Consider the following 19,212-nt stretch of genomic DNA (forward strand, 5'->3'; position numbering starts at 1 on the left):
GCGGGAATATTCACCGAAAAAAATGTCTAAAAATTGTATTCATCCATTCATTACCCCAGGATCCTGGTCACAATAAAAAGTTATTTTCCTTCCATTTTTTTTCAGAATCGCGTATTAGCTGGGCAAGGGGATTCCTAGTGGCACTCGGCGAACGACTCCAAAATCGTGGATTCGTAAGTAACCTACTAGGTCAAGGGCATAAAAGTATTTATATTTAGTGCATTCATTCGCGTCATTCAAGGTGCCATTCAAGGCACGACGTCAAATGGCTCTAGTTTTTACAAACATAAAATTTGCGTAATGGTCAACATAGGTATATTTTCTATCTGACAAATAGACACTGTTGTGACGGCACTGACAATGGTATGATCGATAGATAGATACATAAAGGTTTCTCATAACGGAATAACTCACAGCTACCAGGAAGCGTCGACTACTTGCCGCCAAAGATCTCGCCGGGCCAAAGAATGACATTGGAATGGACCAAAATGAAACCAAATCATGAATGCACCTGCCATTCGATAATTTGGCATACACTTACTTGGCTGTCGAGATTTAAAAAAATACAGGTTCAGACTCACATTTTACGAAGCAATAGGCTGATCACAAAGATTTTTATCCAAAATAACCAAAGAATTATGAGAACCTAGAAAAGATTTGAACCCCCAAAACGTTATAAGAGTAAAGCTGCAAGAAGGCGAAAGGAACAATAAAAATACTTCTCGCTGAGCTGGAATTTCGTAATGAAGGATCATCTAATCACGATTGTATTTAATAATCATCCTTTCATATAATGATCCGCACCAAATACACGTATACATATTTAGCGGCGCACAAAATAATTGCGTGCTATCTCAACACATGCTATCCATTCATGTACGGGTATATGTATCACATTCTCGTACACGAGAATCCTGAAGAATAGGAAACCCTGCCGTCAAACACCAACGGAAAACATTTAAATTTGCGGAACCACTAAACCACTATGAAGCAAACTCTTTTTTCGCGCTATCTTATCCCAGAGAAGACAATTCATTGCCAAACCAATGAATTCACATAGATGTGATAAAACGTCAATTTTCTTCACGGGGGATTTTCTCACATATTTACGCATATTTATACACTTTCTCTTCCTTTCTTGGTTCCTTATACAGGAAGCATTTCCGTAATCCAGTTTGGGAAATCCTGTCCAACAGCAACAATGAGAGCAATTTTTATCCAAGTATACAAATTATTTCACACCATTACCCACTTTTGGGGTGAGTTCAGTGAATTGAAAAATTCTCTTAAAAAGTTAATGAGGAAAGCTTTACTAAGGGCATGCTCTTGCTGAAAACGCAAATCTAAAGCATATCTTGATAAGGCAATTATACTATTTTAACTCTTACGTATTCCTGTGATGGACATTTTTTGCATTTTTCTTTGACTCACATGGCTTGTATAAAAAGTATCGGGAAAAGTTTCGGCAAGTTTTTTTTCTTCAAATATTGCTACAATACCTCAACATTCTTCAAAGTACATCCTTTGATCGTCGACATACTTTTGCCAGCGGCTTTTTCACGACTCGAAGGCTCCCTTGTAGGCGGACTCTAGAAGGCCCTTAAGGGTACGCGTGAAAGTTTCTTTTATAGCACTAAGGGTCCCATGGTGGTGCCCTTTGAGGGAGGTTTTCACTTTTGGGAGTAGGAAATACGTCTGCTCGTGCCAAGTCGGCACTGTAAGGGGGTTGAGGAATGCAGATTTTTTGCATCGCCAAATTTTCAGTGATAACGGTGTGCACTATCAACTTCTCAATGCCAATACGATCTGCGATCATGCGCACACTTAACCGACGGTCTGAATTCAGCAATTTACGCACACATCAGGAGAAAATTGTTACCGATACTTTTTATACAGACCTTGTAAGAACCATCAAAACGAACAATTTTTTGCGAAAACATGTCAGGAAACAGGAAAAACAGGATGCATTGATTAGTTTTAGATTTGACAAAAGGCATTGGGTGAAAAGTGTGACTTGTTCAAAGCTAATAAACACCACAATAAGTGGGCCAGATGAAAACTCCTTGTTAAATCAACCCAATTTATCAATCCAAAATTTGAGGATTTTTTGGAGAATAACTCGATGAAACTTATATTCGAAAAGCGGGTTTTCTGATTAAACTGCTGACTGCTAACTGAACTAGCAATCAAACTGATCTGAACATCAGTTTGATTGCTAATTAACAGACTGCCGTCACCTCTCTAATGAATACCTACTACTCACTATTATTATTGTACCACTATGTACTGATTTTAACGTAATACCCCACTCATGACAATTAATTTTTGTACACTTACTTGGCTTAAAACAATTGTGACGTCATTGTTCCGCAAACGAGCAATCATCATAGACGCAACAGCTAGGATGAAGTCGCCCGCCATCGCCACCTGGAAGTAAAGAGAAATTGTAATTAGACGGACATAGCTCTTGAATCTATTGCAGAAAATGAGAAAGGATGCTAAGGTTAATATACATAAAATTGTAATTCTTTAATGACCGGAATGACCAAAAAACACTTCAATCCGGAGAGGCTCACGGGAAAGCGGGGACCTCACGCCCAGAAACTCGAACACCACCTCCCAAATAAACAAATTCAAATCACCATGGATTCATAGTCGTCATGGAATTATTAAGAAAATTCCGGATAAGAGCTCAATTAATTCGATACATGTGGGCATGAATACGCTGATCCCCGAATTCATGACTTATTCAATCAATTGAACAAGCCGTGGGTAATTATCCAGAGTCAAGTAAAGGCATCAAAATAAGTGCACATACGTAAACATGGATTTTAGACACACACAGAAAAATATTCAAAAATACGTACGCACTTTTTATTTATCCATTATTAATAATTTAAATTTTGCGTGCTTTTCGCGCTTTGCATGCATACGCTGGAAGTATTCATGCCAGGAGAATAATTTTATACCTCTACTACATATCAGGATCATGACATAAAATATTCGAGTACCTTGCCTAAGCTTCGCAAGGTATTTTCGAAGGACGCAGCGGCGCAAACGCAAGTATCATCGCTAATTGGCCGACATTTTTACAACATCGTAAAAGGAAAGTTAAGTAGAGCAACACAGCAAGATGATCACTTAATTATGAATGAATTCCAGAAAGTTAAGCCCGTAACGATCCCTTTATCACGGAATATGTTTGATACTACCTATTTCTTTTACCAAATCATTCATTCCTTCAATAATGACCATTGGGCAATCGATGGGAATATTAAATTACGAGGTAAGCAGGAAGCCACATAAACGGAAATATATCTTTCCCCTTATTCTTCTTAAGCGATATGGAAATTTACAACATTTGGTCACTGTGCCTTGAAAAGATACTGTATTTGTAGAATTGGTTGATGGACGTAGAGATGTAAATCGAATTGTCTATTTAATTAGATCTCACTGATGATACCTTATGCTACGCTACAATTAGGCTTCAGTAGGAAATCATATTTCACATATTGCAAGCAGTTTTTCAAGGATTTTGATGGCCCAGAACTCATGAAAAAATTTCAGGGCACTATCATTCAATCAAGAAGCAAATTTAAAAATGTCAGTATATTCGCGCGAGTGATCTACAAATAAATAGCGGCAAAAATATCACGCCCTTCTTTCCGTGTCGATTCAACTTTATTCGCGGAGAAATCCTCGAGGATTGTCGTCGACGCCACGGTGAGAATCGATTACTTTGGCATCTATAAAAAAAATTGTCTTCTTATCAAACTAACTCAAACATACAAGGTGGGATTCGGAATTTCAGTACTTTTTTAATTTTATTAGCCACTTCAATCTATCTATGTATTTTATAGCGAGAAAAATATTCGATTTGGATGAAGTGCCTGAACGGGTTTTTTTACTGTCCATGTCTTGTGAAGGTTCCATGCTGCTTCCAGGGATTGCAGTCGCGTAGGTAGGCTTGTTGGACAACAGTTTCACCACTCTGACCTGAAGACGCTACCAGGACTGAGGGCGAAAATTGTCCAGCAAGCTAACCCACGCGATGGTAATTCCCAGAAGCAGCATGGAACCATCATCGGATAAACGTCGCGGAAACCTTAAGATTAATTTTCATGTATTATAAAGTTCCCACAATGCATACGTAGTAATAAGCTCCAAGTTTGCTCTCCATCATTGGAAAACTTGGGTGAAGCAACTTAAATTTTTAAAACTTCAATAAAAAATCAATACCAGCAGGTTTTTTGTGGGTTACAGGACCTCTTCCTGGGCCTTAACCAATGGCATTACAAACAATAAAAACTCCAATTTCTATGGCATTGAAAAAACCATCATCATAATAATCAACCCTGGTTTGATAGGCGAGGGCAGAGCCCGCATCGCACCAGTCCTTTACGGAGTGTTAACTTCAAGTATAAAGGGTGGGGCAGTTCAGCCGCCTTCTAGGAAGATCTGTTGAATAAATAATCAGACAGATCCCCAGAGGCGTCACCCGGAATCGAAGCTGGGCCCTCGGATCAGTAGACCAACGATATACCCACTGCACTACCACGTCCCCGATAATGAAAGCATAATAATTGATTTGGCAACTATTTAAATGCTTTACCCAATAAAAACTTTGATAAATCAGGACCCATCTAAGAAATACTTGCTTCCTAAAATGTTTCTATTTATCATTGTGTAGGCTGCAGAAATGCCTCCAACATTGATATTTACTTTGGGCATAATTCAAGTGTGATCATTATTTTTCATATATGCACATCTTAAAAAATATCAAATTCCTACGTAACCAATTCAGAATGACGTCAAATATGAGGAAAAAAACGTTAAGATAAACGAAGTTAAAAGATACAATTTCTAACGCGTTCAGTTAAAAGGTCACCAAATACTTAACATTTCAATTTCAATCTTTGATCGGTGGTTTTCGCAGGGATTAATGTTTTTAATATACATACAGGCAGTTTTTCCTGGATTTCTTTCTGCGTGACGAGCAAATTGACGCCCTTTTCCCCAAGAAGAACGAAACAACGAGTCTTTTGAAAATATACCCAACACATAGTTTCAATTTCATTCCAAAGCTGCCACAGGTCACTCCCCTATCTACGTGTGTGCACGCGGTACTTCCCGTTGGCGATCTACAAATCTCTTTTTCGAGTCCTGTTCACCGCCCGCTCGCAGAAAATGACCCTGTTCCTCCGAGCGGGATGACTGACTTTTGCGCAGGTCATGGATGGTCTCCCTTCTTCTTTCTCCCTCTCTTTCTGCCTCCCTCCTGACGGAATTGCCTGCCTCCACGGCCTTCGCGGACGAAACACCCCTACCCCCCCCTTCCCGCCGCGGCAACAGTCACGTTCCCAGGTAGTAGGGGTGCATCGGCTCGGCCGTCTTCGCTTCCATCCCTCTTTCTCCTCCGGATTCCGATTCCTTCCCGCCGCCTCCACCCCTAGCCATCTCCCCAGCTGGGTCTATTCCACACCCTCCCACAAACGGCGGCGGCCCACGCACACCACTTCCCTCCCTTTCCCGATCCACCCCGGGCGGCCCCCGGCTGGATAATGATGGGTCGCTGGAGCAACAGGGTTGCCGGTCATCGGAAGTCTAGATCACAAAAAAGGCCCAAGACCAAAACCCGGTCGAAATGTCAGCCATCAACACTTGTTGGCGCCTTCTCTCCAATGAATAACTCGTACGTGTTCCTCCGGTGAATTCGGCGCATCGAATGGAACACACGTTATGAACGAGAGATCACTCACCGATGGGATACTGGCAAAGCTATAACGCGCCCCGCATTTGCCATTCGAAATTGTTCCCACAGAACGAAAGTACACCGCCATTGAATCACGAAGCCTCATCCTGTAGTACCCACATTAAAAGGACTTAAAACTGCTGCAGTCGAACACATCGCGATGAGGACGTGGAAGGGTAGGAAGTGAGAATCGGGTGTTCAGAGGGCATAGATAGCTTCCCAGTAATTAGCGGAAGCAAAAGAGGGATGTCGAGATGACGGTTTGAGGAGGCTAAAGATTTAATTAGACAATGATTTAAGACACATAGGTATACCTCTAAATCAAATGTCTAAGGAAATGCAACCACGCGGGTGAGGACTCGGGGATGTGTTTTAGACATCCCTGAGAACCCTGGAGAAAAACTGAGCGTTCAAATAGCAGTCAAACCTCTCCGCAGTTCATTTTCACGCTGCTTCTCTTATTCAGTTCGGAGTTCATGTCCTTACGACTGAGAAATACCATACAAGAGTTAGGGACGTGCAAGCAGCCATCTCCAAACAGCCTCCGAACAAGGATGATTCATATTTAATCATATGCCGAAGGTCGACAAAGCGATCTTCTTCGACGAGGCTGAACGGTATAAACTTAATCAGTGGAATAAGGTGTATGATCCTTCCGTCAACCTATTCCAGGCTTTCCTTTGGACTGTGTCATTAGTAGCGGCCAATGCTTCGGCGCCCCTTCGACGTAGGAAACCCAATATGCTAACTAGTATCCCATTTGTCACATTCGTAGCTTTGACCTATGGCTGAGAGTATAAATACGGAGGTAAGAGAAATTATACCCTGGAAAGTACGCGCAATTGTTCACCAAACAGTGTGATTCCTCACGCCGTCCGCTGCCAACAGGGTGCTACATTTTCTACCTGTGAAATTAGGGGTGGGGACCATAAGTTGCATGGCCAAAGAGTAAAAGAACTTACCCCTTCTTACTTTCCACTTCTGCATGGCCTGTCTTGGTATGGCGAAGGTCTATCACATAACTGGTTTTGGTTTACTTTTATTCCCTCATTTTTCGTATACCAAAGAAGATTTACAGTGGGTAAAATTAACACGCGTTTGGTACTAGGTTATCCGTTAGCATGCATATGGATTTGTACGTCTTTTAGGGTATTTTAGTGATTTTTTCAATTTTCCTAACCGTTCGAACACCCTTCCTCTTCCTTTATCCCTTATCTATTCAACCTGGTGCTTGCACCCCCTGCCACACACCTTTTTGGTGGATCGCGGGGTACTTATGTAGATGTACAAACGAATTCCATTAGCTTCCATTCCATTGAGAATAATTGAGAAAAAGCATTGGCCCATTTGATGAAGGCGCGCACAGCACAGAAAATATTCTCAATTATGTTTTTGGCATTTCAAATTACTCGCAGGAAGACACTTCGTGATGGAAATGTTGCTATGTTCTCGTAACTCAACAAATTACAGCTGAAGTGCATCGAGTAGTGCAATCCTATGAGACGATTCCATTCGAGCTACTGTAAGAGTATACCAATTTCCCATTCGCATACTACCAAACCATCAGATGAAATGAACTTCATATGAAATAAAACAAAAAGAACAATCAGACCGCTTCGCCATCATCGACTAAAGGTCACCGCTCCAATGCAAGCACCTGCACACACTGTCCCTTCAAATGAAGCGAATTGGCACGCGGATCGTGAAGCATCGTGAGTGCAAATTGACGAAAAAAAGAGCATAGCCGTAAGAGCTCTTGCGTTATACCCCTGGATAGGGCAGATGGGAAAGGTGATCGTTTATTCACACAAGCACTCAGCGGACCATATGGGACTTACATCACCATCATTCATTACGTTTTCGCCGCGAGTCGAGTCTGCGGGGGGTGGTTATGGGGTGGGGGTTCGGAGGGATAACCACTCTGATTCGGTGGGCATAACGTCCCCCTCGGGGATCTCACACTTCGCGGAGGGCAAGGTCCCCACCTGAGCAAGACCACGCCCCCCTCTATACGGAGGAACAAAATGAAGCGATTCCCCCATTCGTGTCCTCCCGCGGCACTACGTACCTCTGCGGAGTTCATGTCCAAAAGCCCAAGTGTTAATTTTATTCCGCTCAATGCTAGCCTCAATTGTTCCCCAATAATCGAGGCCGCTACGATTAATCATTGTGAAAATTTAAACGTCGTGATTTCTTTCAATTCGCTGCCCTAATTTTGCCGATAGAAAATTCTGTGCCGCGCGATTCTGTTATCAGTTCACTTCATGCCCGAAGGATGAGGTGTGAAGCTTTAAAAAATGAGGGACTTAGAGAGGGACCCTCAGTCCTCAGTACTACCCAACAGTTCATCAAAAATACGTCAACGTCGACCGACAATTATCCTAAACAATTCAAATCATTTGTAAGAGTTGTGCGGAGTCGAGGAGTGAACAATTTCAACGGAATTGCCCGCCGAGTACCTTCAGGTGAACGCTCCCTTTTCATTCTCTTTCTCTGCCCTTCCCCTCCCCCTCCCCCATCAGGTGGCGTAATTAGGTCCAGCCGGGAACCCGAGCGAGTTTGCTCCGTCTATCTCACGGGGTCTCAAGTCCATTGAAAAACAACTAGCCGTTGCACAGTGCAAGCCGGCCGACTTTCGAATTCGAAAAAAGTATGTAAAAGACTGCGCTTTTTCAAAAGTTTTCGATGCTGAAAGGACTCGCACGGAATCAGTTTTCAAGTGTATCGATGCGTACGCATCAAGTGGGACGGTAGTGTGAATTACGCTAGAGGTTTTCTTTCTCCGCAAGAATCTATCCACTACCTAAGAAAATCAAACCGGGGTGTGTGTACATCACCAAGTTGGGCACCAAGGACCCCCTTGAGCCTACAAGGTATCTACGACTCCGACGACAACGACACGAGGGTGAGCCACCAACCACCGCAACAAAAAGATTGAGAAGATGAAAAAACAATCAGATTCAAAGTTTGGAAATCGTACAGCGAACGAAGAATGAAACGACCTTCTCACAAAGGTAATTACTTCTTTGAAAAGGGAGAAATTATTTATTTGGTTTACAGCTAATATTATCATTAAGTTCACTTCATATAGAGGAAGGCAAATTCACTTTTTTAATACTTGACAGGTTAGGCGATAAAAATGAAATTGAATGAAAGATACAATTATATCAATTACGATCAACCCCGGTCACGAGTGCATTGTTTTGCATTCCGCGGGGAGAAAGTTTAAATCCTCCGATTGATAACACTTAATTTCTCCAAAATATATGACTATAGTAATTCAATTAACAGGTCAATGTTGTTTACACTTGATGATAATTTATTACACAGGTTTTTGGTGCAGCTTCGTCTCCAGATGAAATATTGAGTCACGTATTTTGGTCTTAACCAGCTGACATGCAACACTGACTCTTTTTTAGCACAAGGGAAGAATGCTCTGCACGCTAGTGGCCTTCAATATTGACACCCGCGGATGGGAAGGCTATCCATCCTAAAAATCCACCCAAATGAGTGCTCCTCGTCCCTTCCTTCACCTTTCTCAAGAGCGTAAAATAACTGAAATAATAGCCGAGAAGTGGAGTGGTGTATAAAAGATACTTTCAACATTTCTGTGCTCGACGGCTTTCGCTTTCGGCCACAAGATTCCCTTCCCCGGGACTCAATCGGCTGCATAAAACGCAATTTCTCAACTGTCCCTTCCTTCGTCACGACAGAAACGAGATTAGGGGGCGGGGAGAGCCGAGGAAGCTTATTAATGCCCCCCCAAAAGAGCAACGAAACATCATCCATGTACCATTAACATTCCTCCGGGCTTAAAAAATTCCTTCCCGGGATCAATTCATCCGTTCCTCCGTCGTCACGTGGAGACGCACCGGGGATTCAAATCGCGTTCCGATTATTCTGGATCTCCGTGCGAAGAGGAATTCGAAATCGGTATGGAATTTCATAGTGATAGTTTGGCGCATTTCAGCAATGAAAGCAAAGGTCTTTTGTAACCGGAGTCGAGAAGAAACGCACCGCGACTTCATGCTTAAATGCTAGCGATTAGGAAACTTTGGGCCAACATTGAGAGTAATAAAGAAAATATTGTAACAAATTTCCATTAGATGAGTTTAATAGTACGATCGGATTTCGATACATTACATTATATTCAGGTGAATCTACATCTACCTGCAGATGACGTAACACATTGAAGCCCGGTCGTACCATTAAACTTATCTAGAGGAAAATTGTTGCTATTTTTTCTTTATTATGTTCGAATTCCACCACATGACTCCTGAAAGTATTCAATTTTTCAACATTGAGAAGATTAAGAGATGAAAATTAATCACGCTGAGGATAAAATTAACGTTACCATCCATACGTGAGGGGCGATGGAATCGGTGCTGTTAACGCAAGACCAGTACCCACGAGGTGAGCGAGCAAATGTGCGACCATGCGCGCCGCCCAGCGGCCTTTTTGAAACTTGACTCAGTCCGTTATAAATAAATGAGCACCTTGTGTACATTTCGCGGGTGGCAGAATGAATTTTCAATTTTTATTTCTCCATCTTTGCAAGAGACGAAGTGAAGGGAAGGATTAAGAAAAAAATACGCGGAATCATGCAACCGCAGATAAAATAAATCGCTCCCGTGGGCAGTCAGGTCAAATTATTCCTCAAACGACACGGACCGCGGTCAAAGTCGAAACTGCCACCGAAATCTTGATTCGAAATCAAACAATTAATCAGAATTGGATCTCAAGGAGTTTGATTTCGTACGCCGATAGTGGGAGATAAACTATGTTTTTTCCCAAGGGCTCACAGAGATACGCGAACGATAGGGTTCCCACGAACAACAGGAGATCATAATTTGTTCGGCCGCGGTATGGTCATGTTCAGGTACATTTATTCTGGTGTGTACTCACCCCCTGCCACACACCCTGGCGGTGGCTTGCAGTATATACTACCTTGATAAAAAATTTCCCGGAATTTATTCAGAAAATTAAAAATACAAGTTTATTCATCTAAATCTATATTGTCCCCTTCAAAGTAATCCCCATCGACTGCAACACACTTATGCCAGCGCTTGATCCAATCCTCGAAACATTTTTTATATTCGGTTTTCGGTATGTCCATCAGTGCTTCCTGCGATTTTTCCATTACTTCCTCTCGGCTGCTAAAACGCGTTCCCCGTAATGGTTTTTTAACTCGATTGAACAGAAAGAAGTCACAGGGAGCCAAATCAGGTGAATTCGGTGGCTGTTGGATGGTATTTGTTGCATTTTTCGTCAAAAAATTACGAATAATGATAGCACTGTGCGACGGTGCGTTATCATGGTGCAAAATCCACGAGTTTTCTGCCCACATTTCTGGTCTCTTTCGGCGAATTGCTTCACGCAAACGTCTCATAACGCCCAAATAATACTCTTTGTTTACTGTCTGGCCTTCTGGCAAAAATTCATGATGCACTACACCGTTGTAATCCATGAAAACCGTCAGCATTGCCTTCTTTTTTGACTGAAAACGACGTGGTTTTTTTGGTCTCGGCTCATTTGGTGAACGCCATTCACTTGCCTGATGTCTGGATTGCGTGTCGTACTCATAAACCCACGTCTCGTCTCCAGTAATGATCCTTTTGATGAATGTGGGATCGGATTCAGCCTCGCAAATCATGTCTTTTGCGACGTCAACACGGTCTCTTTTTTGCATGAAATTGAGGTCTTTTGCCTCTGCTACACGACGGAAACCCAAATCATTAACCACAATGTCTTGGGCGGATCCATAGGCAATGTTCAGGTCCTCCGCTATTTCTCTGATGGTTAATTTGCGGTTATTGACCAACATTTCTTTTACTTTATCAATTTTTTCACCGACTTTCGATGTCGATGGTCTGCCACTGCGTTCATCATCTTCGATTGACTCACGACCACTTCTGAACCGCTCGTGCCACTGGTAAACGACCGTTTTTTTTAGAGAATCGTTGCCGAAACACTTTTCCAACATTTCCAACGTCCGTGCGCCACTAAATCCATTTTTACGCAAAATTTAATACAAGTTCGTTGTTGCAAATTTAAATCCATTTCTGAAATTGTAAAAAATCGCCAACACACACAGAGATAGATGTACTCTTGGCTACGTAACTTTTGCAAATGTCAAGTTATGACACTAAGATTTAAAGGGAATATCAACAACAGATGTACCAATTTAACAAAAAAAACAGAACTCAAATCGGAACGATGGGAGCGCCACACGGTGGTTATTCCGGGAACTTTTTGATCAAGGTAGTATATAAATAAATAAATGAATAAAAAAAGATCAAAAAGGTGCATTTGCGTCCCTGAGGAGTGTCCATGCAGCGTGAGGCATGATTATCTCCTTTCGAAGGACTAATTTTAATCGGCCAGGGTATTAAGGTGGGTGGTACAGTGTGGCACTGCTAATGATCTGATTCCGTTCTTGAAGATGTCCACGAGTTTTTTTTCTGCCTGGCTTCCCTTGTGTAAACTGTTTCCCAAGAAAAAAGCTCTCCGATGACCACAGCCATCGGAGAGCTTCAAACTACGCTACTGCCGCTTCTTCGACCAATTTTAGCCCAGACATAACCGGAAAATGTGATACTATCTCAAGATACTCGAGTATTTAATGAAATGACGTGTAGTCTAAATTGCCGAAGGCATTGAAATGAGTCAAACAGGCAATGAGTCACGGAGTCAAACAGATTTCTCTTTACAGTTAATTCCTGCTTGCCATGCCACAGTTGACTAGACGGATAAGGTTTATTGGCCACTACCCCTGGCAGACTTACATACGTAAGCATATGATTAATTCTAGAACAATCTGTAACCCCACGACTTATGGTGACGATTTGATCGGCTAAAAACAGTTTACATGTTTTGGGATTCACTTGGCAATCGGTGAGTGTGGAGAGACATCGGATGGAGGCAGAACACATATGATTCGACCGCAAAATGTCGGTGATTTCTTGAGAATGGTACGTGTTACGAGTACATTCATCCAAAATATCAAATCGTATCCGCATTTTTCCGCGTACCCTGGGACGACTACAGACGGAGGAGAGGAAAGGATGCTGTCATCGGGGGCGCATCATGAACGAAAGACGTCACAGGACTGAATGTTTCGCAATCATTTGAGACACTCGTTTACTGCAATTCAAACACTCCGCTTTAGAGAGAGAGACGCTGTATTAATGCGATTCGGAACTGAATTAGACTGGAGGAAATCATCTTTATTATGATGATAAACATACAAAGAGAACGATTAGAGGTCCCTGGAAATTATCACACGATGCCATTGGCTTTTAGAGCATTTCCCCTCAACATATGTATCTTTTTCAATCGAAAAAGTTAATATAAACGTACAGAGAAACTTGGTGAAGGGTACGTAACAATAGAGAATAACATAAATATAAACGGACCAGCACAGCTTTATCAACCTGGAGCTCGTTATCTGTGCTTTTGAATCGTCTTCGGCAGCGAACCGAAAATCAGCGACATCACAATATCACGTAGATCGATGGGACAGGGTACGGTACAAATTTCCTGAATCAATATAGCCCACCAATCCCGTTTCACAACATCTGAATCATCTTCGGCCAAGTGGAGACGATTTTCTTGTGGATGCTCAAGGAGGGATCTAATCATATTTCCTTGAAGTCGTGCACCAATACGATAAAAAAATAAACTGAAGCGCTGGCGATACAATTACATCCCATCGGGAGGCCTCGCATGGCACTTTCGTCCACCTTAAGAAACTTACGCATTCGAACACCCCCGCCCGCGACCCGCCTCGTGGTTTTTCAACCCGGATCCCCCATTATCATGGCGAGGGGAAGGGGGGATCTTCAAAAGATCCCCTAGGCGGCGACCCTCCTTCCTCCGCTCCCGCCTCCGGATACCCTACACAACCTCTTTCCCTTCCATCCGTCCAAAACCACCCCGACCACTCTCTCTCTTTCTCTCCACCTCGGTCCCCCCCGAGAGAGAGAAATGGGGAAGGGGATGGGAGATGGGGAAGGAGAGGGAGGAGAGAGAGAACGAAGCCTCCCGGCCACCTGTCGAAATACACCTCTCCCGTACCGTGAAGCTGGGCGGAGGGCGGTGGGGAGGGGGATGGGAGACGAGGGTGGGAAGGAACGTGGGTTGTCGAGGGAGGTTAGTTGGTCGTCGGACGGGGGAAGCTAAGGATAGGGAGGGAGGTGGCGGGGAGTAAGGAGGGTGTGTGGGCCTGCTGGCCGACCCACTGGCTCGGGTAGGGAGTGGGTGGGCGGGTGGGAGGGGGATGCGAGTGGAATGTGGGACACGGGAGGGTGAACGCACGAAAGGGAGGGGGGAAGAGAGTGAGAGCGGAGTGAGGAGGATGAGGAAGTCGGGGAAGGAGGGAGGAGGATGCAGAAAGGGAAAGGGATGGCGAGCAGAGGAGGAAGGCGGCAGGGAGAGAGAGACAGAGAGAGAGAAGGAAGGGAGATAGACGCGGAAATGAAGGTAGGAGAGAGAAAGTGATGCTAATAATCTCAGAGTGCTCTTTTCGGAAGAGGGTGAAGAAGAGGCGCGCGTCTTAAAGCACGGTTGTAATGGGGCCGTAATAGTTTGATGGTTGACGACAACTCGAGCAACTGATCCCAGTCACTTTAAATACCTTTGGGCTTATGCAGTGTGTGTGTGTGCCATATATACACATATATACATGTATAAAAATATATACATATATATATATATTCATATACATATATACAAAAACATATATATGTGTATATATATATATATACATATATATTATATACATATATACACATACATATATTCATATATATACATATTAATATATATATATATATATATATATATATATATATATATATATATATATATATATATATATATATATATGGATGACAGTTCTGTCCTTCTCTTCCTTGAGAAAGGTGGCGTGGACCATCAAATCATTCACATGGATACAGATATACCTAAAAGGGATAGTAATACATAAAAGAAAAACACAGGGATGGTGGGGAAGGTGCAATCGAGCAGATCATAAAGGTAAAAAATTCTCGTATGTGACACACACAGTGGCCATTGGCTTAATGCATATGAGAATAAAAGTTCATCTATAGTGACTAAACCTCATAAGGATGAGTTTATTTATTAAAGACGGCAACCATGAGCCCAGGCCATGCATACATATGATTTATAATCCTGACCGTACTCATACAAATGCACATATTAATGTCTCAGTACGAACCGCGACTCACTTTTGCAGACAAATTTCCAGGTAATCAGCAAGAAAACAATATTCATTCACCGGAAAAATTACCATGAGTTTTACATTGATTTTGCGTCTGCAGTTAGTACAATAAAAAATAAACTTTTTGCAACATTTAATTATTAAATATGAGCAAGATTCATGTGGAGTGTAAGTTACACGTACTTCCGCAAAACTTCTCCCATTCGTTTCAAAGTTTTAGTTCAAATAATTTTATAAACTTATATTCCTACTTATTGCAAACGATTTACTGGTTAGAGTAGAAACAAAAGATGACCTTGATCTGGATGGGAAAGGCACAGACGACCTCTAACTCAACTGGTGTACCAGCATGGGTCGATGATTACGAGTAAGAGAAATATACCATGTAGGTTTTACCGAATTTCATGTCACACGATCGGTTCCAAGGAATGATGATGTCGACCTGAAGATACGTAGCACATCCAAAGATTTCGACTATTCGATTAAATTAGTCGCGTGAAATAAAATACTGTGAAATCTACCAAATGGTTTTCTCATGATCATCATGAGGTATCACAAAATAAAGCTTGAAGCCATCAAATTTGATGCCCGTATAGTTGCCCGATGACTTTGAAGATGGGTAAAATATTGGCGTGCACAGGAAGAGACTAAATGAAACGGTCCAACAAAGTCCACACCGGAACGTCACAGGATATCAAGTCATTCGCTTGATAGGAAAGGTTATCCTCGCAGAAAATAAATTACTGAATGAATGCTTGGTGATAATGAAATGCTTAACCATACACACCTATTCCCACTTTAACGTTTTGGTGATAAATGGCAAATAGAAACGCTGAAGGACATAGCATTAAGCATCAGCAAACACAATTCAATGGGTTTAGGGAGAAGGGGCAAATTCTACCTTCCCGAAAAAGAGAATCGACACGATAATATCTAACCAAATAAATTGAAGTATTAAAAGCAGAAAAATAACTCTAAGAGAGAAAGCCACCCGGAATGAATAAAATGCGAAGAAAAGGTAAGAACTCCGAGCAATAGTTTTTTTTTTTTTCAGAGGGAGATAACCGAACTGAGGTCGTCAATTTCATTAGCAGAAATGGATGAATTAGGCAAATAGAATTTTAAGGAAGAGAGGAAGGGAAAGGAATACATAATCCAGGGGCATAAGCGATTGTGTACATTGGCATATAGCTTTAAGGTCAGTGTCTAGCAAATACCTATGGGTATGGAATTTTCCACCAAGCAGTTTTGGTAACTGAAATAAAGAGACGCCTAAACGGTAGGATAGGGAGTTTTCAAACTATGCCGACCAATAAACCTCATGGAAAATCAATGTGTAGTCACATTCTTGCAGGGGGAAAGTGGTTTAGAGTTCCAGGAAGATGCAGTTGGACAGTGCGGAGGAGAGCATCAGGAAATTGGGAGAACTTGTTTGGAGGAAAGACACAGATGAGATATAGTAACATCGGAAATATGTCACCTAGATCGAAACTCTTCAAGGGCGGGATGTAAGGTTGCTAGGCAGAAAGGGAAAGAGAGAAACCCTACTTTTACACACAAATCGACCATGGCTTTCAGAAACTAGACTTATTCATGGTTGCTTTCAGCGGCTATGCAGCCAACAGAGGGTTTATTGCCTCGTAATATTTCCTCAGTCTGAATCAGTAAAGTAGCTGGGAACACATTGAGATCGCCGAAGTCAATTTCGGCTCACCTTACTACATCCACTACCATCAGATAAATGGAGAAGCTCATGCTACGACAGATTATCCTCAGTTGCAGTCACAACGAGCTATTCTAAGCTGCTTCAGCGACATTCTCGCATCAAGAATGCAGCGAATACTCCTTTCTCGCCTCCCAAATTCACAAAGCCCTGTCTCTTGGAAAAAAATTCCAGTTCCAACCTATTAAATATTTCATACATGCTTCAATATTTTTTATCTTCTTATACACTATGAACTTCATCATTCCAAACAACGACAGCTTAATGATGAAACCCGCAACTAGCGAGCGTTTAATGGCAACACCTAAAAGCCACCAATCAATACTGATCAAAGACTACCATGCAACATAACCAAGTGGGAACAAGGCGCCTCATAGACTGAAGAGAAAGAAAAGTGAAGTCAACGAAGGGGGAATACCTTGTCTACGGAGCAATACCATGGAGCAGAGGCCAAGACAACCACGAGCAGAAGGAGGCGTTTCTGTCTATTTAATTCCCGAGGAGTAAGATTTAAAATAAAGCACTTTTTGAGGGTTTCGAAAAACTCCGATCTAACTGTGAGTGGAAATACTCCCCCTCATTGCGGCCGCGGTGAATCGACCGCCTGCTTGGGGCTTCAGAGAGCACGGCTGATATTGGCCAACCTCACGATAACACGCACGAGACGAGGGAATGAGGAGAGACACAGGAGAGGCATAATCCTGAGTTAGATAGCTTGGGAGACTGAATGGAGCAAGGAGAATCAGAAAAATGATCCCAACATTTTTTCATCCCGGAGGTTCGGCACGACGACCATTCACCTCCAACACCTCCACGATGGCCACCGAGTCGGGAATCCGCCGCGGTCGCCGCAATTACTGGAGTTTTGTCTACTAATGGTGCGCCAAATTCGAAAGGTAATCGGAGGTCATGATGACTCCGCGGATGCCCTCCTCTCGCCGAACTATTAATTGCATAACTCGCGGAATTGTGCAACGCGCCAAGAAAATTTGCGTCGTCGGAGAGGAGCTGAAAATGGCACTCGCTCCTCGCTTTCTCGCCTCGCGTCCTCTCTCCAATCCCCCTCCGCTCCCGAGAATGACATCTTCACAAACCCAGGGATTCTCCGTCGGGATTATTTCGTTCACTCGTGGTGTTTCATAACAAGTGACGTGCCCGGTCCTCCGTCGAGCCCACACACTTCATTTCCACACCGCCATTGATTACATTAGCGAATTCGTTATTATCTTTTTCGGCCTCTGGCATTGCTTTTACTCACGAGTCTATTGTGACCCTTACTACACTGCTCCGGCGCCGAGGGCGGCATAGCGATCACTGTTTCATTGTCCCAGAGGAGCGAATTGTTGAACAATGCGAGGAGGCGTCAACGGACACGCTCTAAGAAACACGACATCTCATATAAAACCACAACGGAATAAGACCGTGCAGCATGTCGAAATATCGATAGCGTTAGTGATCGTATATCGAAGTAACGATACAGGGCATGTGTCGAACCACATTCAAAATCCACCAATGCCTGGCATCTGCCGTGACGGAAACAAGATATGAAGTTGAATTCAAAAATCGAATCGAAAAACCGTGCACCTATATTTAACATAGTAGTTTACAATAAAAAAATTAGCACCGTGCATTTTTACAACAAATAAGACGTTGAAAAGGAAGGACAACAGAGGACATAAAATACATGAAGATGGCGGGATTATGAGATGAAAGGATGAAGAAATCAAGCTACTGGTAGAAACAGGAGAGGAGTGGATTCCAAACAGAAAAAGTATTATAACTGTTTATTAAATATTGATGATGATATTTGTTTTAATGATTTGAAGTATCAAAGGGATGCTTTCGAGCAAGGTTATCCCCCCTTTATCGACATCGTCGCTCTTACCGTAGTTCAATGAGGCTAATAATACATCTTTAAAATTTACTACATCTGACTTGTTTCGCTTAAGCCACTCCAGCAGAGCCTTTGAAATGTTCATACGAATGCATTTTTGGTCCAAGGGAGAAAATATGGCAACGCGTGGACAGCTTATTCATGCCTTATTCTTCAGTCAATATATGACAAAATGTGTTCTTTTGATATGCCCACAGCCCCTGTTATCTCTATCCTTCATTCAACATCACCATTTGGTGAATACTATGGGATGAGACTTAAAGCTGAGCAGAACATAGTTAATGAGGTTTACGAGAAAGAGGAAAGCTAAGTTAAATATTAAAATAGTAACTAGGACAGATGGAACATTTTACCCATCTCGGAAGCGTTTTGGACCAAGATGGTCAAAGTAGTAGGGGGCATAAGGAGAAGACTTGCGTTAGGCAAAGAAGCTTTCACAAGATTAAGGGAATTGATGACAGGGACGTTGAGAAAGGATGTTAAGAAACGGTTCTTCATAACTTTGATATGGAGCGTGGTTTTACACGGCGCGGAAACGTGGTCGTTGAAGCAAGATGATCAGCTTTGATTGGAGGCTTTCGAAATGTGGTTGTGGAAAAGGT

The 19,212-nt window shown here is 42.5% G+C and overlaps 1 protein-coding gene across 1 annotated transcript in view; it reads right to left on the reverse strand.

Moving 5' to 3' along the window:
* Positions 1-19,212, reverse strand: part of qless (decaprenyl diphosphate synthase subunit 1 qless) — a 166,051-nt gene that overhangs the window by 8,785 nt on the left and 138,054 nt on the right. Inside the window, exon 5 of the mRNA XM_071597144.1 lies at positions 2,338-2,427. Coding sequence (XP_071453245.1) covers positions 2,338-2,427 — 90 coding nt within the window. The remainder of the gene's footprint in view (positions 1-2,337; positions 2,428-19,212) is intronic.

Source organism: Hetaerina americana, unplaced genomic scaffold, assembly GCF_022747635.1.
Source record: "Hetaerina americana unplaced genomic scaffold, ioHetAmer1.1.p SCAF_80, whole genome shotgun sequence".
Taxonomy (NCBI): Eukaryota; Metazoa; Arthropoda; class Insecta; order Odonata; family Calopterygidae; genus Hetaerina; species Hetaerina americana.